A 24,519-nucleotide genomic window follows, 5' to 3' on the forward strand; every position below is an offset into this window, starting at 1 on the left:
CAGAGAACCAACACACCTATGCACCCCCATACATATGAATTAACCATGTATCAGGGCTGTCAACTTTTTGGAATTGCTTGGCGTGAGACAGAGCCGTGCGGGATTTGCGGACTCAATGTTCATTTTGTACCATGGGGGGGTAGGAGCAACAAATTATTCATGACGATGCGTGAGATTGTACTCATTTTCCAGCTTTTTGCGTGAGATTTACTACCTAGGCGTGATATTATACTACCTTGGCGTGAGAAAGTGACCCAATGCGTGAGACTCATGGCCAATGCGTGAGAGTTGACAGCCCTGCATGTATGTAGAGTACCACAATATCAATTGATTCAAGAATTACCTGAAACTGAGGCAATCTTAATTCAACAGTTTGTTTCTAAGCCATTCCAAGTTGAAAACCTAATGTTGAATGCGTTTATTTATTTATTTAATTTTTTTTATCTGTGGGACAAGCTTTTTGATACACCACCTGTGGTAAAGACGAAGAATTTTATTATAATTTATGATTTAGGCAATCTTTACGTCTGATCAAGTCAAGACTTGAGATAGTTGTGGTGGATTTGAATAAATATAAAACAGCGGACCAAAATGAAATTTACTCAACTTCACCGGGAATAACGTGCAAAACACAGGCAAATTCATTAATGCACCCGGGAGCTATGAGACAAACTATTAAATTAAGATAGCCTAAGATTTCCTTATTGTTTATTATTCAGATATGCTACGGAGCAGGTTACATGTGAATAAAGGAAGTACTATGAAGGCAACAGACTCCTCCAAATACAGCATCCTTCATGTAGCCAACCTCCCAGAATGGGCGGTGGATTTACCTGAGAGAGTCACCATGATTGCTGATGTATCTCCTGAAGCAATGGCAAGAGAGTTGACTTTAATTGACAAGGAGTTATTCCTGATGATTCACGAGTCAGAGTTAGTGGATTGTATGTGGATGAAGCCTGATAAGGTATAACTTGTTCAAAGATGTTCAAGTTAGTGGCAGTGGCGGCACCAGGATTTTTTTTTCGGGGCAAAATCAAAGTTGGATTTCAGTGGAAGTTGGAGAGTTCTAGTCCGAGATGAGGTTTGAAATGACTAACAAAATCTCGGAGGGAAATGGCATTTATGAGTTGGAGGTCACAGGCTGCAGAAACTCAAAATACATAACAGTGAAGTTTGACCACCTCTAACTCAAAGATATGTCTACCTTTATCTTCAATCTTTAGCACCCTAAACTCAACTTTGCTCAATATAAAGCATTCTCAGTTTTCTAATAATTCAATAATTGACATTTACACAATTTTTTTCAGCATTCCAAGGCACCAAACGTCATGAGGTTAATTGAGTTCTTTGAACGAGTTGTAAGGACTGTTTCAGCTGAGATTGTCAAAAAGAACTATGACTGGGCTAGAGCTAGCGCTATGGCTTACTTTACTACGGTAAGAATAAACAGGTTTCTGCTACACTTAATTTACAAACATGGTGGGTCACAAACATGACTTAATTTATAAACATTTCATTCACCAACAAAAACTCTCCAACAAAACACTGAATATTAAATTTTCTTCAATATAAAGTTATTTGTCAAAAAGTTTGGAATACACCAAAATACACACTTCATAAATATCCATTGAATACAATCATTGTATGGGCTATTCCAGTTGAAATACATACACCCCCATTGGATGACATGACCTTAATCTTCCACACAGGGTGTGTGACTTTCAAATGGGGTTACCTGAATGGGCGACTCCATTTGAAACCTACACTCCTGTTAGACTTCTCCGTAGTCCACTTGCCCATTTTGCACACTCTGGCTATTACATTTAAGCATAAAACTCTGATTTATATTGATTTGTGTGCAACTGATAGATTTTCACATCTGTATCTGATCTTTTCAGTCACCGCACTCCCTCTGTTTGTTAGCTTCTGACTTTGCCTTGCGGTTAAGATTTTTAACACGGGACTCTATGGAGAGTTAGGCCAATTTCTGGCCCATCTAAAATTGGCCATGATGTAATGCATCTTTAAATGGATCTGCCTTGTGATTGGTCGCCCATATCTCGCTATGGTTTAAATCTTCCGGCCCACGCCATTACCATTAACTACACGTACACAACTATCTGTGGTATTTGCGGCGCTTTTTGTGTTGACGCGAAAGTTAATCTCTCATCAAACATCTAGCGGCGTCTTGTACTATACCATGCTTAGTACTTGTGGTTAATGGACTGAACAATAATAATAAACAAGTGTGCTTGACAGTGTGTTTTTAGAGAGCAAAGTCCCGGGGCAAAGTTCTGCTTAAAATTCAAAGTCCATAGTCGGATTTTCGTGGTTCGCTATCAATAAACTGGTAGATTCCAAAATCAGAATTGTTCATGTTCAGTATTAAAGTGAGCCATTATAATTATGCAAGATAATGTTGCATTCAATTACTTTTATTGTCACTAATCATCTGATAGTCTTAATTCTTTATGACCATTTTACTATTGAATACTTTAATCGTAATAAACATCAGTATAATTTTGAGTTCAACGAAATGGGTTCATCATGACTAATAATAACATGTTTAATAAAATTCGACTATGGCATAGTATACACTTCTGTGTGCAAGATTAAGATTATGTCTTCCATAAGGTTGTATATGGATTTCAACTGGAATAGCTAATAATGTCTATCCTCACATTTCTTTCTTTCCTTTCTTTGCATGTTTCTGCAGGTAGCGGAAAAATGCTTTGAGTTACAGAATTTCCACTCATTGAAAGCAATCTTATGTGGGATGCAAGTGCCAAGTATTTATAGGCTACAATATTCATGGTGTGATTTTGAGGAACAGTATCCTGATGAGCACAAGTAGGTATAATATATAGCCAAAATAATTAATTCTCGATCATGAGAGCCAAATTGGGTATGCAGAGTTATTTGTGTTGAGCGTACTACGCAAATACCGGCGCTTAGGGCGCAAACACAGCTTTTGAGAATTGACCAATCACACGGTCGTTGCTAGGCAAGGTCAAGGTTCGGTCATGCAGGTCGCGGGATCGTGTTATTCTATGAAAAGTACGCTGACGCAGAAGGTACATCCTCTCATGATCGAGAATGTTATTTTGGCTATAGTAAGAGCATTTTATTTTGGCTATAGTAAGAGCATTTTATTTGCCTCATATTTAGCAGTGGCGTAGATTTCTTTTTGACAGTGGGGGATACCTCGGATAGGGTGTTTCTTGCAACAGTACCTTTTGATGACAGAATAAATTATTGGTACCAATGCCCACGAAGCATGAGAAATTTTTTGTGATATTGAAGTGAAACTGGTGAAATATGGTGCAAAGTGGAATAAATGCATATGAAGCGTGCAGAAATTTGCACTTTTTTAGGCTAAAATGACCAAATATGAGGTTAATTTGATAAAACCCACATACCGATTATACCAATTACTAAACTTACTCTGAAACCAGGGTTTTCTTTAACGCACAAAACACGCGTATTTACGCGTTCAGGCACTTTGCTGACTCCTTCAAATCCAAAGTCCCAAAGTCCACGCGTGACAAAATCTTGAAAACGATACGTTCAGATATTGCAAGATTTGAATAGAGAAACACCCGATATTGTGCATTTATTCTCGCCTTTTGGCATTTAGGACCTACTCCCGATATGTAGGGCCCATCACATTTTGGCAGCATTAATCCATGCATGTTTTAGTGATTTGCGAGTCTCTAAAAGGTGTCAGTTTGAAATCTTGCAAATTGGGTCCGGGTCCTTTTTTCTGTTTAAATGATGCACCAAATGTCTTCAATTGGACTTTAATTTTGCAAAATTTTCCCTCTCAGGGGTGAATATCCACCTCAGACACCCCCATGCGTAGTGGATAAACAAGTGACCATTTTCGCTTCTGCTTTCGACATTTGTCAATTTAGGCCCTATTTATAACACAATTTATAAGCCTAATATGGAAAACGTGACAAAGAAAGGCTTCATGGACCGTCATTTCACAATTTTCGGTTTTTCAACTTAAATTTTACACAGTAATAGTGCCAAAATGGTCCACCAAATCGCTTCAATTAGGTCTTCATTTTGCCAAATTTTCCAAGTTCTGGGGGGAACATCACCCTGCGTAGTTGATAAACAAATGGCTACTTTCACTTCTGCTTTCGACATTTGCCAATAATGTTTAACACAATTTATAGGCCTACCATAATAGGGAAACTTGCCGTCCGAAGGCTCCATCATGATCATGTCCATGGACTGTTCATTTCACAAATGTTCGGCTTTTTTAAACTAAAATTTTACACATTAATAGTGCCAAAATGATCCACCAAATTGCTCCAATTAGGTCTTCATTTTACAATAGTTTCTTACTTCTCAGGGGGCATTTTTAAATAGTATTATTTTATTTTAAAATTGTCCCCACCCTTCTGACTGCTCTAGATCCGCCACTGCTCCAAACAGTGACGTAGATTTCTTTTTGACTGGGGGGCTAAAATGACCAAATATGAGGTTAATTTGGTCAGAAACCCACATACAGGCGTCAACATTGGGGGATGATTGTATGGACCATCCCCTGGCAAAATATTGGGGAGATTTCTCACCCCCCCGGATCTCGCCTATGGCTCCAAAAACAAACATAATTGTTAAAAATGTCTTCAAAAATAATGTTATAAAAATACCCCATTGGGCAATGTTTTTGACTCCTTCAGAGGAAAAATTCACAATTGAAAGGGTCAAAAAAATTTGAAAATACCCCTTCAGCAAAATGCTTAAAGAAAACCCTGTCTGAAACGATCAAAATATTTCTTAAAAATTTGTTTTGAGTGTGTACAGTTGTTGCAATTTTAACCATGAATATAATCATGCTTATATGGGGTCAGTCTTAAAATGTTGTCAAAAATTATGCCAAGAAGTTTGAAGTTTAAACAGGATCACAATAATTTTTAACCATGAAAATAATCATAATAGTTATGAGTTTGACAGACTGCCAAACCTGGATTTACCTGTTTGTTAAATTAGTGTTACACCCGGGTGTTACACATGAATTCTCTTGAATTGGCGAATAGGGCAAGTTAATGTGGCAAGATTCAAAGAGAATTCAAAGGTAACATAAATTTAACAAACACACAAATCCAGATTCGGCAGTCTGTCAAACTCATAATGATATTATCACACAGGGTGTACAACAAACTAGCCCATCTGATGGTTGATGAAGGCTGTTCTCCCGAATACTTTGCTCATCTAGAGAGAGCCGAGTTGAATCCCCCCTTACTTACCATTCCTTGGAGCTTTCTTCAAGAATTTAATTGGTCTCTTCACTGTTGAGGATGATGGTGGGATGAGAACTCAATATAAAAAGAAATTTCATGTTGATAAAGAGAGTGATGATCACGACTGCTCCTCTGCCACTGCAGCTGTGTGTTACCATTATGAGGATGAGGATGCGAGTGTTGAGGAGCAAGACAACTCATGCTCACAGATATTCAAGAAGGTTTGTGTATTTGAATATTATTACTTCTTTGGAGCAAATTGGGCCAGCACTAAAACCCTCCCTAAATATATTTAACTAGATTTCGCGGTTCTCGGGTTGGGCGGTTCTCGTGATAGGCCTATCTCTAATTACCCAACACCTGTTACCCATAATACTTGTCCTGACCTTTCAAACTACTACGATATACGCTCTCAATGATGTTAATCATGTCTTAAAAATAGGCCTATTGGTCCGATGAGATGCACCTGTTAGTCACTGTATGTAATACTTTCCGATGCTCGCACTGCGCCCGTCGGTACTCCGCACACTACGCGATAGCGCACCGCAAGACGCATGGCGTTAGCGAAAGCCACGTGCACGCGATAGCGAAAGCGATGCGTGCACGCGATAAGCCAGTGGACAGAGAAATGCGGACGGACGGACACGCCGTAATTAGTATTAAGATGAAATACAAACAAACTTCACCCAACCTACTTGTATAGGTGTGCGCTTCTTAGCTACAAATCCCATAATGTTGCTAAATGATTTCTAAAGTGTGTCTTGGGTCACAGACAGTGGTCAGCAAATTACTGTAGTATACTTTTGTGTGCTCATACTTGTGCGCATCACACTATTATAAATCACTATGCTTTTTCCTTTTTACTGAATAAATTTCTACTTGGGCTCTCTGATAATGAGTAACTTATGATTAAGAAACAAATCCACATTTACTCCATCATATCGTCTCAAAACTTTTGGTTTTATTTTGGAACCTATGAATACATTTATGAACAAAAAAGGAAGATTAATTTGGTCAATGCCTTTTGTCTTTGTCAGGTTAATGACAAGAAATCAGTGGGTAACTGGGTAGCAGCGCCCTCTCACACTGCCGTTGTACATAAATCCCCCGCCTACCAGATGAATGAAACCCTATTTCACTATCAGATTTCTGCCATCCAATACAATTGGGTTGATCTACCACAGGTCAGGGATTTCTGGCTACGTAATCAACTGCCTGATGAAGTTGAGATCTGGAAAACCTCTTGCCAAAAAGAGGATTTGCTAAAGACGCGGGAGGATAGACATTTGCGAAACGCAAACAAACTAAGAATCGAGGAGGAGTACCATAGACGATGTGAGAGAAGACGGCAGAGGATTTTGCTAGCTGAAGAGGCAACTGCTAAATTGGCTAGCACTTCACAAGGAACGAAAATGTCTGCTTTATTTCAAGACAAGACAGAGATGAAACCTTCAAAACAGGACCAAGTTGTAAGCAAACATTATATGGAAACATCTGATGATAGTGAGAAATCCTTGACGAAGAGTGAAACGGAAAGACTTTTGCGCTTAGCAAGAAAGCAGCAAATCGAGAAAGAGCACCACAGACGAAGTGAGAAAAAACGACAGAGGATGTTGCTCAATAAGGAGGCAAATGCTAAATTGGCTAACACTGCACATGGCTCAAAACTCTCAGCTTTTTTTTTAAACACACAAAAAAGAAGAAACCATCAAAATAGGATAATTTTTTTTAGCAAGCATAGTGTGTATTAAGAATATCATACAAACATATAATACAATTTATTGACTGTTCATTATGGTAATGGTAAACACAATCTCCCCAAAGTGACCTGGCACCTACTATAGTTTGATCAGCTTGTAATCGGCGGGCCTTGTAACATCGCGAATTAATATCAATATATTTTATTTGGAGAATTGTCTTGTGACATCTCGCTAGAAGTATTACAAATTATTATTTGAAGTCCTATACTTTGCCTACTTTTCTTCAACACACAAAATATAGACCAGACAGATCAATTATATCCTTCTTAACGTGGATATACTTTTCGGCGTAGTGGTAAAAGCCTAATAATTCCCGCCGATTACGAGCTGATCAAAGTATAAAGCCCTACTATCCCTTACTATAACCTAGGCCAAGTGGGCCTGTATGCTAAAGAAACTGAGTAAAATTTCATTTTTATTACCAAAACCCTTTTGAACAATAATACTCTTATGGGCAAGCTAGAAAACAATAAATTAATAATAAACCAATACTGGAGCTCAAAATTAGCCTTTCTTGGCAGATAGTAGGGGCAGGGTTGAGTCTCATACATTTGCAAATTTACATCGTCAGTGTATGTGTGCATAGTGTATTCACACAAGTGCAGTGTCTGTTGTATAACATGTGCTTCTGTCCATACACTTTTAGTGTTCTTACTGACATTTCGGACACCTCTCTGAGACAGGACCAAAGAGATTATATCAAAGCGTACAGACTCAACATTGCTCCTTTTGTAACGCTATTGTAAATCCACCCTTTTTATTTGTCGCTCACAGAGGGCAAAAAGTGTACCTTCAGCGTTTTTTGCCAAGAGCCCGAAATCAAACAATAATTTGCATCTTTTAGCTGGAGTGTTATAAAGTTTTACGCATTCAGAGTGCAACCAACAACACACTTTGAATTGAAGTTTGCAAGGTACATAACAATATCATGCGAAACACTATTTGCCCTCCATGAGCAACATGCAAACATGGCAGACTGTACTCTTTGGTTCTACCCACAGAATTAAAGAAAGAGAATCGAGACTTAACCGCCATCTTGATACAGGCATGGAGCAAAAATTGGGGTGTTAGGTTTCCCTCGGAATGTACTTGAGGCGGTTGTTGTCATTCGAGCGTGAAATGGATGATGGGCACATTTGAGAGACGCACTTGATGCGACCTGCACGCGAGTACCAAAACGCTTCAGATGAGACGCTTAGAATTGTTTTAGTTTGTCTCCGCACACTGTCGGTAAGGACACAAATACCCCCAATTTTCTCCCCATAGCTGACGGCGCGGTTGTATGTGGCGGTATAGGGAGTCCCGGTTCTCCTCTAATTCTGTGGTTCTACCTCATTAGACAGGACAGAGCCTGGAATGTCCCTTCGTAGTACATGCTTGACGATAACATGGCCTTAAAACATCCATGTTGATGTGACATGTCAATAACCTGATATAGACCCTAATGAGAAACCATGATTAGTGGATCCTGGATTTCTTTACCAGAAGTCTATTTGTACCAAAATTCCTCCCCACAAGGAATAAAAATAGATCAAATTCAGAGGTCAATCCATCTCCTTTGTTATGCAATACCCATATTGTACTGTGGGAGGGGACTTTGGTACAATTTGACTTCCAGCACAGAAACCAAGGATCACATATTGACAGTTTTATTGGCATATTGTGCACTTTATTAGCTCTCCATGATAACGTCTATACCACACAACATCCTGTGCACCAGCAATGGGCTATTCCAGTTGAAATCCATACACCCCCTGTGGAAGATGTGATCTTAATCTTCCACACAGGTGGTTTAGATTTCATATGGAGTTATGCATTCAGGTAACCCTATTTGAAATCCACACTCCCTGTGTGGAAGATTAAGCCCATGCCTTCAATAGAGGGTGTATGGATTTCATCTGGAATAGCCCATTTTCAGTGAGAGTCTATGGTATGTTATACAACATAGGGGTTTCTTTGGCTTATAAATAAACAAACCAAACTGGACCAAGGTCACACAGACGTTATTTCCATTTTCATTACGATAATAATTACAATCATATTACCACATGAGAAGTTTGTGACAACTCAAATTCATTGTTCGCTTACAAATAAAGTGCCAAAAAACTTTTAAATGCAACATTGTAACATGTTTCTCAATGAACAGTGACAGTAGTAGAGCAGTTTGTTAACATTATTTACAGAACATCACAAGTGTACAATAACCACAATGTGGTTAGCAAGCTTGTATACATGCACTACCATTGTCACATCATTTTGATCATGTCACAACAGGAAATTATGACAAAATGACAAAAGAAACTTGTGTGTGACCATGGCCAATCTATAAACTTCACCTTTTTCAGTACTGATCCAAAATATACAGTACTAGCAAAATGATTTGTTCCCAAACACCTTGGTCTGAGGCAGACATTTTAAAAATGAATTTAGAAGAGCAGCAACGACATCACTTGCATTACACTCCAGATGTTAAATCTACATCATATGCAAAATTTGAAGAAATTCGCACGAGTCCGTTTTATTTTAGGGCCATTTGTCTATAACTGGTCTTTACATGTAGCCCTATGGAGGGAGTGCCCGTTGAGGGCACTATAACCCCATTTTAGGAACAAAAATGTGATTTAAAAAAAACGGACTTGTGCGAATTTTCTAAAATTTTCAGAGTATGTAGTATGAACATGTAGAAATATAATCAAGCAGTTGCCCTACCTGCTCTTCTCCGAAAAAATAAAAAAGTCCTATACCTCAATGATAATGAAACCTAGGTGCAAAGTCAATGGATTGTCAATCGAAGTATGCTTACAACAGCTTCAAACTGTGAATCATATTCCAAGTCATCTATTCTTTGGCTCACCTCAAGTTCAGCAGTGACGTACGTACGTATTTCACTGGTCGCAGTTTCGAAACGCGCTGGTAAAGTTAATTGCGCAGAGCATATACACACGCGTACAAGGGTGGCTTGTTGGTATGCTTGCAGCGCAACCGCGAAAAAGCATCGACGTCACTACCGAACTTGAAGCGAACCAAATATACAGTACTAGCAAACTGATTTGTTCCCAAAGTTGATGGATTGTCAAACGAAGTATGCTTACAACAGCTTTAAACTGTGAATCATATTCAAGTCATTTATTCTTTGGCTCACCTCAAGTTCAGCAGTGACGTACGTACGTATTCCACCGGTTGTAGTTTCGAATCACGCTGGTAAAGTTAATCACGCAGAGCACAAGGGCGGCTTGTTGGTATGCTTGCAGCGCAACCGCGATAAAGCACTGACGTCACTACCGAACTTGAAGCGAACCAATGTATAACCTAGCATTATTATTCACTTCCCTGCCTTCAGGTAGACAATGATGAACTATATTATTGTCATCCAGATGGTTTGGTGTCTAACACCTGTAATAACTCTGGGTTAGTCTCTGTCAGGGATTGTTTCAACATATCTAAGTGTTCCTTCTTGCAAGAATTGATACAGCTTATGAGATCAGATGTTCCCTGTAGTAAAGAAATGAAATGAAAATGCATCCAAGTTCAGAATAGGTAACACTAGGTACATTATCGTAATAATATCTATTTTATTTTATTATTTTTTTTATGTCAGAGCATATCTAGGCATTAACAGCTGAAATCTAACGCTGACGAAACTTCAGCCAGGCACAAGTGACCTTGTGAAGGGGGTCGCCGTAGATAGCTGGTCGGGGTATTTTTATAGGACAGGCAAGTGTAGCCGACAATCGGGCCTTACTCTGATTGGAACCGACTGTATCTATTAGATAGCGCTACTATGAAGTTAGTACTCTAATAGTGATCCTGTTCCACATAAATGAAATAAGCAAACACAACTTACCGCATCATGGTTTTCCAAGAGATTGCAAAAGAATTCCATGAGCACATCTGTCAAAAAATTACTCTCTTTGGTCACTACAGCAACACATTCTATTTCTTCATCATCAGAATCATCAACCTCTACAGGTGCATTCTGGGTAACCTTTGTTGCTGATGCATCTTGGGTAACATCTGCCACTGATGCATCTTTGGAAACCTCTGCCACTGTTGCATTCTGGGATACCTCTGCCACTGATGAATCTTGGGAAGCCTCGTCTCCTCCCGGTGCATGCTGGGAAACCTCTGTTTTCTTATCAGACTGCGATGCTGATGCAATATCGCTCGGTGAAGATGAAGACTCCTCGCCATTCTTTGGTAACGTTGGTTGTTCAATCATCATCTTTTTTGGTTCGGATGGACCTGGGCTGGTGTCTTTGGCTGCTGCCAAGATGCACAAAAGATGAGGTAGGGTCTTTGGATCTGGTGGAAACAAGGAAAATTAATTTGATTTTACCGGTGTGTCATTTCATCACGTCAACTTCAGGAACTTCAACTTTCATCCATGCACTCCAAAGAGCCCATAAAATGAGTAATGAATATGTTAGTTTACAAAATGCTCAGCAGAGCTCTTTTCAAAATCAAATTTTAGGCTTGTAAGCATTTTGAATTTCAAAAATCATGTCATGTGGTAGTTCATTAATAAGACCTTATGCTCATAAAATAAATGTCCCAAACCTTATTGCATAAAAACAGAGGTATAAACCTTATGGTACAAACATTTTTAAGTGTAATACTCACTGTGCTTAAGTACAGCATCCAGGTTTGGTGGTGATGTATTAGCTAATACATCAAGTACTGATACTGCAGATGATATGCTGTGTTCACGCCCTCTTACACTCATGACATCGTCTTGTTCGCATACGCTGCTGATGTAACCAATCACAAGGGGCAAGATGGATTCTGTAGTCTCCACTGTTAGGAGAAACCAAACAAAACAATTAGGCCTATTAGTCTGGTGGTATTTTTCTGATAAAATATACTAAAATTATGCAATTAACATGTTGTGCCAACAGCAACTGGTTCAAATAAAACCAATCGGACAAGTTGTTAAAAAGATATGAGTGAGCCATAGTGTGGTGCCTAACACCACTGTTATCAAGTCTGTTAGCCATATTCTGCTTGTGTCAGTAAAATGGTACTTGTTTTGAGAACAAAATCACCACTAACACAAAAAATCACTAGAACAGTGTTACAAACGTATCACAGAAGGTAGGATTTCTCTGTGGGAATTGATGACACATCGTTTGATGTGTATGTTAGCAGACTAAAAATAGTGGAATCATGAGGGAAAGCAAGCAAACGTGTAAATGCTGACAAGTTGAATGCTCTGTGTGCCTTCAGATGAGAAAAGTTGCTCAAGTTTGTTTGGCTTATATTATAAGGCGGAAAAATAAGACTCATAACACCATGTATTAATATAGAATGACATGTACGCAGTTGGGCGCAGTGCTTATGCTAGGTGTGTGTTGTGTAATGCGTGACTGTTTATGTGAATTTACGCAAGCGTGAGTTGGGACTTTATTGACGCGTGCAGTAACAAAACCGGAATAATTTTCATCTTATATAAGCCAAACAAACTTAGACTACAGGTTCAAATACTGTACCGGCGACAGCTAAATTCATGCCCGTAGGGACAGGCACGGGGCTTTCCAATTATGTATTAATCTGTAGTTGCAAGTTGTTGTTCCTATTCTCTATCTCCTAATAGTACTAATGGGAGTGAAAAAAACAAATTTATTCCTAAAACTTACCAAGTGTTTCCACTCCTGTGTCTGTTGTTGATAAAATATTTAAAATATGTAACAACATACTGACTACCTCAGGCTTTTCTTTTCTGAAATATAAAAAGGATTAAAATGTAGTATATCTTACTTCACATGAAGAGAGCAATTCTGCATTCACAAAGGATATTTCTGTCCAACAAAAGTCAGGTTTATTTGATCAACTTTTTTAAAACTTGATCAAAAACTGTAAAATCTGTGATTAAAATCACAGATTTTACAGAAATTGTTAACTATGTCTGTCTAAAACATACAAAAAAGTTTGATGAGTGAAGTATTCTGGGCCAGAATATCTATGACCATGGCTTTGATATGTATGTGTACTTATGTGTAAGAAGGCAATTTTCAGTGTTTAATGAACATTTTAACCGACAGAATCAGATCAATTGAAAGTTTAATAGGACTATTTCATTATCACCAAAAGCAAAAAAAATGCCCACCTTGATCTTTTAACATGAGGTGTTACTAAAACGTTGTCACTATTGATGGGGGTGAAAGCCTTAAAAATATTAAAATCACAAAACCTTAATAAAAATGATCAAATTATATGACACATTTTGGCAGTGTCATAGACCTGCCAACCAACCGAAGTCAGAATGAGGGACATTGAAACCAAAACCTTGTCCATGTACACAAACCAGGTACCGACAAATTCAAAGACTTGAGGTGTGCAATACTTTCAGAATTCAGAGAAGGGTTTGCAGGTCTGAATTTATCACAATAGACTAAAGAGAATGCTATAGCACATTTTAAAGTGACATTTTCTGCTGTTCTTACATTTAAATTTGTCATCACTGAACTTGTCAGAAAACAGGACTGTCCCTCATTTTCACTTTGGTCAAACCCAAATGAGGGACAGTCCCTCAAAATGAGGGACAGTTGGCAGGTCTGGTGTCAACTTACATGACTTGTTTGTGTGCTTCTGTGACTGCTTGAATGAGTGTGGTAGTAGCCCAATCATTGAGGATCTCTTCATCAACATCCAATACTGTGTCTACTAGGTTAGATGTAGCATGTAATAAGTCACCTGATATATGAAAGAAAAATGGAAAAATAGATCAAGGGTAAAGGGTGATTTAAATTAATCAATTCTGTGATTTCATTAGAAAGGATGGAATGCTCTTGTGCTAGGTATGCTTACAGAAGATGCGCACCGCTTAAAATCGGGGTAAAAAGAAGTTACTTGCATTATATTTTTAGTTGTTTTAAGGTTGATATCTTTGAAGACAAGCTTCATTTTCATTATTTTTACCTCACAATCTCATTATTTTTTCTTTATTTTTATTTTTCTAAAGGAAAAACATGTTTTTCGCAAATTTCAGTGGTGCCCGTTTTTTTCTTAAATTCCGTGGATTTTTCCGTTTTTCCGTGACACGGAAAACTTGACAATCTAATCAAGGATGGGAGACGAGCAAAAACATAGTGAGCGAGTGAGGAAGAGACTTGATAATGACAAGATCATTCCAATTCACTGGGCATGTCACTGAGCATCAAAAGGGGACCTTCCACAAACACATGTCACATTTTCAGCCATTTCGTTTATCAATGATCCCCTTTCAAGGTAAGTATCCTAAATTTGGATAAAAACTATGCCATTGCAAAGTTGACATAATTTGGGTGTGTCCACTTTCTTCACAGAGGCAGCTACCTACACAAACCAACTGAGTATCCCTGGGCAGGTGACATAGCATTGACTTTATTGAAATGTCTGTAAGTGAGAAAGGCCAGTATTATAGACTAGTTCAACATTTTGTTTGCTTTTTGCATAAATGCATCCTACCAAACCTGTGACAGAAAATGGCTGGTTATTGTTCGCACGATACAAAGCGTGAATGAAAAGAAACCACCGGGTACCAATAATTTGACACAGGCATGGGCGTCGCCATCAGGATGCCATTTCTTCCAGGATACACAATGACAGGGTAATGGCGGCTTGCATAGTTTTACTACTGCTGAACTTAGCTGTCATATCCCAAATTTATTATTCCCTGGTTCAATATTTTTTGTGCATTTTGCATTAATCCATCTCACATTCTGCAGGCCAGTAGTAGAATAGACAATGTAGTAAGCCTTTCATAATCTGGTGGCAATAGGCACAAAAGATATTGAACTTTAACACACTAGACATCTGATACAAGCTGTATCAAAGTGATTAATACCTGTCAATTTTCCTTGATAATGGATGAGCCTGACACATCAAAATTCAACATAAGATCCAAATAATTTGTAGATTAATTGTTAAATAAATCATAAAGTATACATTCTGGACATTTTAAGAGTATCCACTGTTGTATTTGGAAAAGACAGGCTGTTCCTTTGGCCAATGGAAGGAATTTCAACAACTAAATTATTATTACTTGGCTACATCAAGAGATCTGAATGTCACTGGTTCAAACCTGGTCGAGTGCACAATTTTGTTTTCAATGTTTATGTTTGACAGCCATATGGCACCAGGGAAAGATAAAACTGGTATATTTCCCAGTTACACATTGAACAATTTTCCTGATGACAGTATACAAAATTTTAAAGCACAGTACATAAATCTCGCATTAACAGATTGATCAATTTATCCAACTACATTTTCAGCTTCTTACAATTTGTTGAACTCTGTAAAATGAAGCAGAGTTTGTCAAAGACTTCCTTCTCCCCAATGCTAATGGCAGATAACCATAACTCCTGTGAAGCCTGCATACTGAGACAGGTGGTTATCAGGCGTGTCGTCTCTATCAGTGTCCGTGCATCACTTGACCCAAGTGTGGCTAGTACAAGGTCTCTGTGTGAAAAAAAAATCAAAACAAAGAAAATATATGAGAGGAAACAGGACCGGATGAGGCGGACACTGGCAAATGAAACTGTTGTTGTACTAGATGACACATTATATAAGACGGCTGTAATCAATGTATCTTTTTATATAAAACAAATACCCCAATGTCTCCTGCTATTTATTTCCCATATTTACATAGACTTTCTTATTCAAGGACCCCTTTAATATGCATGCTCTTTATTTTAAGGACATTTTTTATTTTTCTATAAATTAAATGATAAAACCTAACAGTTTTAAGCTCACAGACTGCACAAATGGCATTTTGCATTTGCACAAAAACATGAGACAAAGACCTAAGGAAGACCTTTGACATGTTTGTTAAAGTATTAGGAATCGAAAACATCCTATAAATGAAACTACAATAGTTTCTTCAGAAGCTGACCCCTCCCTCCCTGTCTAAAATGTAATTGTGACATCTGTTACTGAATTTGACTCTTCTTTTTAAAATATTTCACACTTTTAGACCACCTCCAGGCAAAAAAAGGTGTAATGGTCGCATGTCATAAGTTGGGTATGCTAAAAGGGTGGAGGGATTACACTTTTCTGAAAATTAAGATACAAATTTGATTGTCTTTCCGTAACCCCATATCCTACAGCAGTGGTGGATACCTCATTTTAAGCCTAATATTATACTCTTTCAGTCTAGCGAAGCATATAATTATACATTATTCAGTAAAAAAATCACATCAGTTGAAATGAAAAATGCCAGGGTGGAGGAGCAGGCGGATGTGGAGCAGGCGGATGCGGGAGTGTACAATAGGGCCTATGTGAAAATTCACATGTCAGCATGTCAAAACTACTGGTTACTTTTTTCAAATCTAGGGAGGGTATGATGTATTGACAGCTTTGAATGTTGAATTTGTACAACTAAAAAAATTACTGACTACTTAAGGTGGTACTACACCCCCTGATAAATTTTGTTACTAATTTTGCATTTTTCTCACAAAGTAGCTACACACTGGTAACAAAAGTAATATGTTTATTATAGGGGCAAGGAATCCAATTACTTCACTGAAATTTCAGTGATTCAAGACAAGGGGTTCATTATATATGTTAAGAAATGAGGTACATTCTCGTGGTACCTCTTTTCTTATCATAAATAACGTACCGCTTGCCTTGAGTCACTGAAATTCCAGTGTAGTAACTTGATTCCTTACCCCTATAATATACATAACTTTTTTTACCAGTGTGATATTATTTTTTGAGAAAAATGCAAAAATAGTCACAAATTTATCAAGGTGTGTAGTACCACCTTAAAGTCACAAATAGTCGCATATGTTCCATTTTTTTTCATTTTTAATGAAATCCTAGTTGAATTTCAGTATTTTTAGCAACAAGCTACTGTATATTTCTATTCTTGATAGTCATTTCCTCAATAATAGAATAACCGTCTCGCTAATTACTCGTAAAAAGGTCATTGACCTTCACAATGTAATTAACATACGTACAATTATTTTAAATAGTTCATTTGAAGCATGAATGTATTGGGAACATATCCTCCAAATCTGATGACATTCTTGCATAAGATAAAAATTTTACAGTCATTTTTGTAATTGAGGTCCGATTTGAGAAAAACACATTTGAAAATTGAGATTTACATAGACGCCTGTGTATGAAGTAATTAGTAATTAAGCATTATCTCAAAAATTAAGCAGGTGTTAAAGTTAAAAATGGTGTTAATTATTAGAGGTTGTCAATATATACAACATATCAAAAAAATACATTTTTTGTCATTTTTGACCATGTAATGGAAATTGTACCCAACTTAGGTAAGCTGACAATATTATTTATAAGGTTTCCTGCAGTAGAACGGACGCGCCGCATCTATTGTTTTTTATACCGCAGGCCGCCGACACAATTAGTTGTTATCGGCTAATCTGTTTTATCACCAAAAAGTGTGAGACTGATCAATAAACACTATCGCATCAACTCAATACTGAAGCTTACAGCGGTAAGCTTCCAGCACCGATCTATTTACATACCTATTTGGAAGCATGGAAGAACAAACATTGTCACTATCTACTCGATCTGGATGTATAAAACTCAAGTTCACTTATCTTAAATCATGTTTATATTGTTAATTAACATAGTTATATGGGAAATGGCCTGGCGGGGTTGAAGCTTTTGGATTTTAGCTTTTTTAAAGCCGATTGTGAGCCATTCTGGATTAATGATTTCTTTATTAAAAAATGACCCTGAAAATAAGACTCATTTTAAAATCGCTGGTAAATTGGTAAAAAATGGTTTAACCCAGACCCTGGGTTTAACCTAGAAAGGTTTTCGATTTCAACACACCAATAAATAAATGAGCCTAATATGGGTTATAGAACTGTTTTTATACCACGAGAACTTCAGATAACTGTCCTGAAAACATCAGTCGCTCGTCGCATGCAATACACGGCATCACGGCAATCCCCTTTTCCGCATTAAAAATCTGCACAATCGCCTCGTGTTTTCATACACCCGTGCGAAAGGGCAATCTTTTCCAGTTTCGCGGTATTTCTAGAAAGGAGGGTGCAAGTATTCCCTGCATATTTTTTCTACGATATCAGAATCAGAAGTTATGCTGAAAAGTGTAGTCCATATTTATAATAAATCTTCCCAAGAGAGAAGAATCTGATTTTTATATAATTTTATATGAGCTTAATTCCTTAAAATGTACTTAATTAAAATGTTTAATTAGTATATTTGAAAAATGCTTCGCACAGAGTCGGGTTTCCCCTTTTCATGATAAATGAAAACATTGGGCGATCTAAAACATGCTTCAAAGTCGTACCTTTTTAATCGAGTCGTATCAATTTCATGATCAACCAAGCTTCATTAATAAAAATAATTATAGTCCTGAAAACGTTTGTGACAATGTACAGTATTTCCTTGTTTTCAGTAAATTCAAATTTTCTATTTCAGTAGGTTGTCATTATCTGATCGTAATACACCTCCTGATTGAATCGCCGCCCCAATTAACATTGTTTGAGCATTCAATAGTATAATGAGCTAATCTGTTAATTCTGTTTACCACTGTGCGTGAATTGTTCTCGATTGGCGGGATCAGGACCGTGTTTACAACTCTATCCTAATTGCCAGATTAAATCAATTGCATGGGATTTGGCAGTTCACACCTAATTGCCAGATTAAATCAATTGCATGGGATTTGGCAGCCACAAGTCAATAATATTATTATAATCTGCATCGCATTTGCCACTTCGATTTTCGTGTTGCCAGTCAGTTCAAATCAAAAACATTTTCAATCTGCAGTATTTTGGCCAATTCGATTTTCTTTCAATGACATTATTATATTTGGCCACAATCGACCGCCCTAATTTTGAAAAAGGGAAAAAGTGTAAAAAAGAATACCGACCTTAATTTATAAAAATCCATTTTTCATCTTTTTGCATTCTAATTGACCACAAATACGTTTTTAAAAAACAAAATTTACCGTTTAAAACAAAACAAATATTTTAGAAAGACTGCACTTTCAATATTATTTCCCGTGACAAAATTGCTGCTCAGTGTGTTTCGTCACCTTTATAGCTGTAGGCCGGGGGCACTCGACTTTGGAAGTGACGGAATCTGCGGACAGCAGTTGAAAATAGGGTCTTTCGATGAGAGCCTAGACACCCAAAAAAGGTGGTCTTTCAGTGAGAAGGTCCCAAAAAAGGAATCATTCCGTGAGACTGAGGAAATTCTGACCAAAAAAGGGGTCATTCAGTGAGACTGGGAACAATTTTGGGTCAAGATATAAAAGTTGATACAAAACTTTTAAAAGATTTGAAGAAAAATAATGAAAAATGTCCCTGTGCCCCCCCCCTCTCTGGCTGTTAAAACAGTTCTGGGTTGCTGCCTAATTTTCAGAGAGAGAAGGAAAGGAGCCAAGATAACCGTTGCAAAAATGTGTAATTTTTTCCCAAAAAATTCAAAATCCTTGAATGCATTCGTATTTTTTGTCAAATCGATGTAAAAATAGTGTATGATAAAATATTTACTAGTTTAATCTAATTTTGTTTCTAAAATTGATTTTATTATCGAAATATGTCAGAGCCTTTTATATTTAAAACGCATGCTTGATATTCACAGTTTGATTCCTTAGACCAGAGAAGATCTTCTTCTCTTCTTGGACCTATTCTATCCTATTTACTTCAGTCAGAAAAAGTTCCACCTGTTAGTATATTAAAATAAGAAATAATAATAAAATCCAGGGGCCAACTACATCAGTCCCCGCCCAAAACATGCTTCCGACACGAGATCACGGGCGTATTAATGGTCACGTGGTCATTTTGATGAATGAATGAGAGAAAATAACCTCATAGCGCGATGCCATTGCGTATAGTGATTCGGTAGAAGTTTCATAGCTCATTAATTATTAATCATGCCTGCCGGCACCATTTCCCAAAATATGTATTATAAGAAAGTCACATTAACTTTCGAAATTTTCTTTTATGCTCTAAATTTTAATTCCAATCCACATTATAATCGAATGCTCTAGATATTTGTTAGCTTTTGTTGGCCTATTGGTTATATGATATTGGAGATATTTGTGAGACAAGCAGGAAAAATTTTACAAAAAAGAAACAAGAAGAAACTGAATATTGATAAATCTGTGATGACGTTCATGCGTGTATATACAATTCGGAAGATGCATGCACGTGCGATATCTGTAAATAATGATTAATTATCCCCGGGTAATTATCAGATCTTTATCATTTATAAAGGCCCATAAAAATTGAAATTATTATTGAGAAAGTAAATAGATGCAAAATAAATTGGAATTGAAGGGGAAAGAACGCAACTTTATGTGTTTGTCTGGGTTTTCGCCAGCCCATTCGCGGGCTGGTACCTGTTTCAGGGATGGGGTCAGTTTGCCCATGGAAATAAGAGAATATTCTCTTATTTCCATGGTTTGCTCAAGAGATTATCTTTTATTGGTATTGGAATGACTTATTTTTTGCGGTGGAATTTTTTTAAATTATCGTAATTTGATTTGTAAGGAAAAGTAAGTATGTTTTGCCGTTTCAACGAATGAAAACGAGTGAGTATTACCAAAGTTATGTTTGAATTAATTATGACTTTAAAAGTTCTAGGTATAGGCATAAAATGTAACAATAATAGTTAATATACAGCATCATATGGTCAGCAGAAGAAAATCTGACATCACCTACGATGTCATATCAGTGTCCTTGACCGGGGGTCCTTACTCCTTGACCACTGAACAGCGTGATATCATGTTGATAACAGATCTATAGAATCAAAATTTTCATCATATCGTCATTTCAAAGCTTCGCAACAATCTGTGATCATATGGACCATATTGATGTGAAAGTAGTTATCTATCCTATCCTGTGTCGTTTTATGGATAAAAATGACTCAAAATGTTATTGATGAAATAGTTATTATCATAAACATTAGTTTTGTCTTTTCAACGGGAAAAATCCGATGCAAAATAAAGTTTTTAGGGCCTAGCTATAATATAGGCATAATTTATGCATGTAGGCCTATAGTATTGAACAATGTACCCATTTGACATGCACTAATAGATAAATAAATTGTCTTACTTTCTTAATTTAATAACTTCTTTATTATAAATATATGACTTATGCATGTAGGCCTATAGATGTGCTAACATAGCCTGCGAATGGTTCAGCCAAAAGCCGTGTAGGCCTATTTGAGACCAAATAAGACATTATACGAATCTGTATTTTTAGATACTGACCGTGTATAAATTAGCTACATGTATTTGAATGGCGGGGCTTCAACTTCGTCATACTGCTGTTTTCTTCGTTTTTTGCCAAAGTTGCCATTTTAAAAACACCAAATGACAATTTGAATGACTTATCCTTCAATTTTAATTTTTTTACTCTTGCGCTGGAATCACTGAATGGGTCTTTAAGAAATGTGACGTATCATGTCAAAAACAGACATCTTTTGGGCAGCTTATAAATTTTGAGGCTTTTACATAAAGAGCTATTTTGCTACACAACGCAGTTTTCCCCAATAAAAATCAGACATTCCTAAGCGAAGATATTGAGTTCGTAAGTTATGGTATTAAAAAATTGGATATTGAGATATCGTGGGTAAAAAGCTGAAAAAAACCCAGAACAGAACAATTTGGAGAACAATAATGAATTAACAATAATGAACAATAATGAATTAAAGAGTTGACAGGAGATTAGGAGTTAATGTTTTCTGCTGTTTCAGTGTATAGTTCTCATCGTTGATGGTTTGGTGGACTGTCATGTAACATGGATGTAAGCCGTGATCCTAAAAAATGCCTTTCACATTGACCAAAACTAATTACAAGACCTCTTCTACATTGAGGCTGGCTTTCCCTTTTAAAGGGAGTTTTTATTATATAATTTATCACATAAAGTATAAGTACTCTAATTTTCACGTTGAAAAAAAAACCTGTGGTAAAACTCTTAGTCCTGTCTAGCCTATGATATGATAATGGACATTCCTGGCTCGAATCTCACAAGTGCCATCCTTTTTCTTTCTTCTTCATCATCACCAAAATCAATTCATTTAATTAATTAATTGTATTAAATTTAACAATCACCTCATTTTTTTCGGGAAGCTAAAGAAAACTTTGGGGATCAACAAACGCGTTGATAAAATAATCTTTGTTTTTTCTCTTTTTAGGAAAATTGCATTACATTTAAAAACGAATGTCTCGCTTGCACGCATTTTGGACTATGGGAGTGTTCATAAATACTTTGGTGGGGTCAGGTGGTGTATGACGTGCAGTCCCTAAATTCAGTAAATTTTCATCGTCAACCGTGTAATTGAATGGGATTATTTTGAAATTTTAAAACGCTTGAAATATCACAAACAAATAGGCCTATGTTGATAAATAATATAAATACAAGCTAAAACCGTTGGGGTTCGATAATGAACCCCACGAAACTAACCAGTATATGGAAAATGCCATACGGCCGGGCGGTTTCACGGGTTGCTGGCTCGATCATGTCATCCGCCCGCCTGGGTGGGGTTGGAAAATATAGGGGGATCAAGAACATGCTGGGCATTAAAAGAGGGGAATAACAAAAATGAGGGTAAATGTACAGGGTAAAATGTACAAGGCATGCACATTCCATGGTGGAAGGGTAAATTTGTTGGCAAGCCGAGGCTGGGGGAGCAATTTTGGCCAGACGAGAGGGGGGAAAATGATTTTGGCACACATTCATGGGGCGCCTTTAAAAGAAAACGCTCTAAAAGGCTTGCGAAAACAGTACGGCAATGCGTAAATATGCAAATTTTCCTGCTCGCAATATATAAACCATTTTAGGTTTGCAAATTGGTATCACAAAGAATTTGACATGTGGAAAAAAGGAGGGGAGGGGCAAAGATTTTGGCAAGCCGAGAAGGGGGAGGACAGGTGGGGGGCAAGCAACAAGCACTTTTTGGCAGGCCGAGTGGGGGTGGGGGGCGGCAAGTGATGTTTGGCAAGCCGTTTGGAAATCCCCCCTCGGGCTCATAATTATTATTGCCAGCCTATAGTTAAGGGGCTATCATTTTCTTCGGAGGGGGTGTCCCAACTTTTCCAAAAGTCGGTGTCAATAAAATTGCGCCCCCTATTTCGCAAAATGATCCCCACCCACCACCACCGATAGGCCTACACCTTACCCCCAGCAAACACAAAACGTTTTCGACATCATTCGCAAAAGGTTATAAAAGGTTGTCAGAAAGCGTTTAAATGTCGGGTTATATAAAGGGTATATTAAGAGTATAAAACGTTTTCATAACCTTAAAAACATTTTTGATAATCTACTGCTCAGCAAACAAAAATGTTTTGCAGAAACCGTTTAAATGTCGGGTTACATAAAGGGTATAAAAACGTTTTAATAACATTCCAAAAACATTCTTGAAAACTTGATACAAAACATTCAAACAAAATGTTATTTTGGGGTTGAAAAAATATTTTGCGAAAAATGTTTGCCCAAAATATTTTCAATAACGTTTTAAAAGCGATTTCATGACCTTTATATAACCCGACATTTAAATGTTATTAAAAGGTTTTGAAAAAACATTTTAAGAACATTTTTGTGTTTGCTGGGTTCAACTATTTTAACATAATGTTATTTAAGTATTGACACAACATTTGGCAAAAATGTTTGCAAAAATAGTTTACAATAACATTTTTTGATTTCATTAAAAATATATTGTTGTAGTGTGTTTTCATACAAAACGTTAAAACGTTATCATGGCCTCTATATAACCCGACATTTTAATGTTATTAAAAGCGTTTTACCTAAACCAAAAGCCAAAATATAACTTATTTAAAAGCGTTTTTAAAACGTTTTTGTGTTTGCTGGGCCCCTAAAAGGTTAAAATTGTATTGAAACCAGTCTTTTGAATATGTGGTCATCTTGTGACTCCTGCATTAATTTTTGGTAATCTTTCCAAAAAATATGACCCCCCATATATATTTGGGACACCCCCCCCCCCCCTGAAGAAAATGAAAACCCCCTTATTGGCCAGGAATATTGACGGAAACTATATGTAACAACGTGCTTGCCTATGACCCCCTCAATTATTTATTTATAAGCCTGACACCCAACCCCGGGACCCCACCCGCACTCCAATAATAACCTGATCAATTAAGACACAGTAGGAATAAGTACCGGGATCGAGTAATATGTTGACAACAGCCCATTCATAAAATTATAATAAGGTGAACTTGTTTCCAACTAGCGCTGTGATTGGTTGCACGTAGACCAGACACTGACCACAAAGACCATCGTCCCATGTTGAATAACATGGTTACAACTAGATGTCTTGGTATACTAGTCTCGGGATAGAGGGTATGTTGGCAACATTCCAGAAATAACATCAACTGTTGCCATGGTAGGCTACTAAATTATTGGCCTAGATCAGGCCCTCTGGGCCTAGATGGCAAGGAAGTAAATAGCCCGCTACATATTCTCGCCTTCTCGGAGACTTGTTTTCAAAATTTCAACATGTTTTTTCCGATGATCATGTCAAGTCGTTTTATAAAGCACCCGGTAGTGAAACTTCTCCGA

General features: G+C 37.2%; 2 protein-coding genes across 2 annotated transcripts in view; one reads left to right on the top strand and one right to left on the bottom strand.

Moving 5' to 3' along the window:
* The first annotated feature begins 723 nt into the window (after window positions 1-723).
* LOC140160925 (ras guanine nucleotide exchange factor A-like) lies at window positions 724-6,398 on the top strand. Its single transcript, XM_072184273.1, has 5 exons — window positions 724-967; window positions 1,311-1,439; window positions 2,720-2,853; window positions 5,166-5,479; window positions 6,296-6,398. The coding sequence occupies exons 1-4, from the start codon at window positions 761-763 to the stop codon at window positions 5,311-5,313; spliced, it is 618 nt and encodes a 205-aa protein (XP_072040374.1). The 5' UTR covers window positions 724-760; the 3' UTR covers window positions 5,314-5,479; window positions 6,296-6,398.
* Window positions 6,399-6,766: 368 nt separating this feature from the next.
* The window catches only part of LOC140160923 (protein saal1-like), a 32,733-nt gene continuing 14,980 nt past the window's right edge, over window positions 6,767-24,519 (bottom strand). The window contains exons 6-11 of the mRNA XM_072184269.1: window positions 15,276-15,454; window positions 13,585-13,708; window positions 12,652-12,734; window positions 11,639-11,812; window positions 10,863-11,320; window positions 6,767-10,510 (exon numbers count right to left, since the gene is read on the bottom strand). Of these exons, the coding sequence (XP_072040370.1) occupies window positions 10,385-10,510; window positions 10,863-11,320; window positions 11,639-11,812; window positions 12,652-12,734; window positions 13,585-13,708; window positions 15,276-15,454 (1,144 nt within the window). The 3' untranslated portion in view covers window positions 6,767-10,384. The remainder of the gene's footprint in view (window positions 10,511-10,862; window positions 11,321-11,638; window positions 11,813-12,651; window positions 12,735-13,584; window positions 13,709-15,275; window positions 15,455-24,519) is intronic.

The sequence above is a fragment of the Amphiura filiformis genome, chromosome 9 (genome assembly GCF_039555335.1).
Source record: "Amphiura filiformis chromosome 9, Afil_fr2py, whole genome shotgun sequence".
Taxonomy (NCBI): Eukaryota; Metazoa; Echinodermata; class Ophiuroidea; order Amphilepidida; family Amphiuridae; genus Amphiura; species Amphiura filiformis.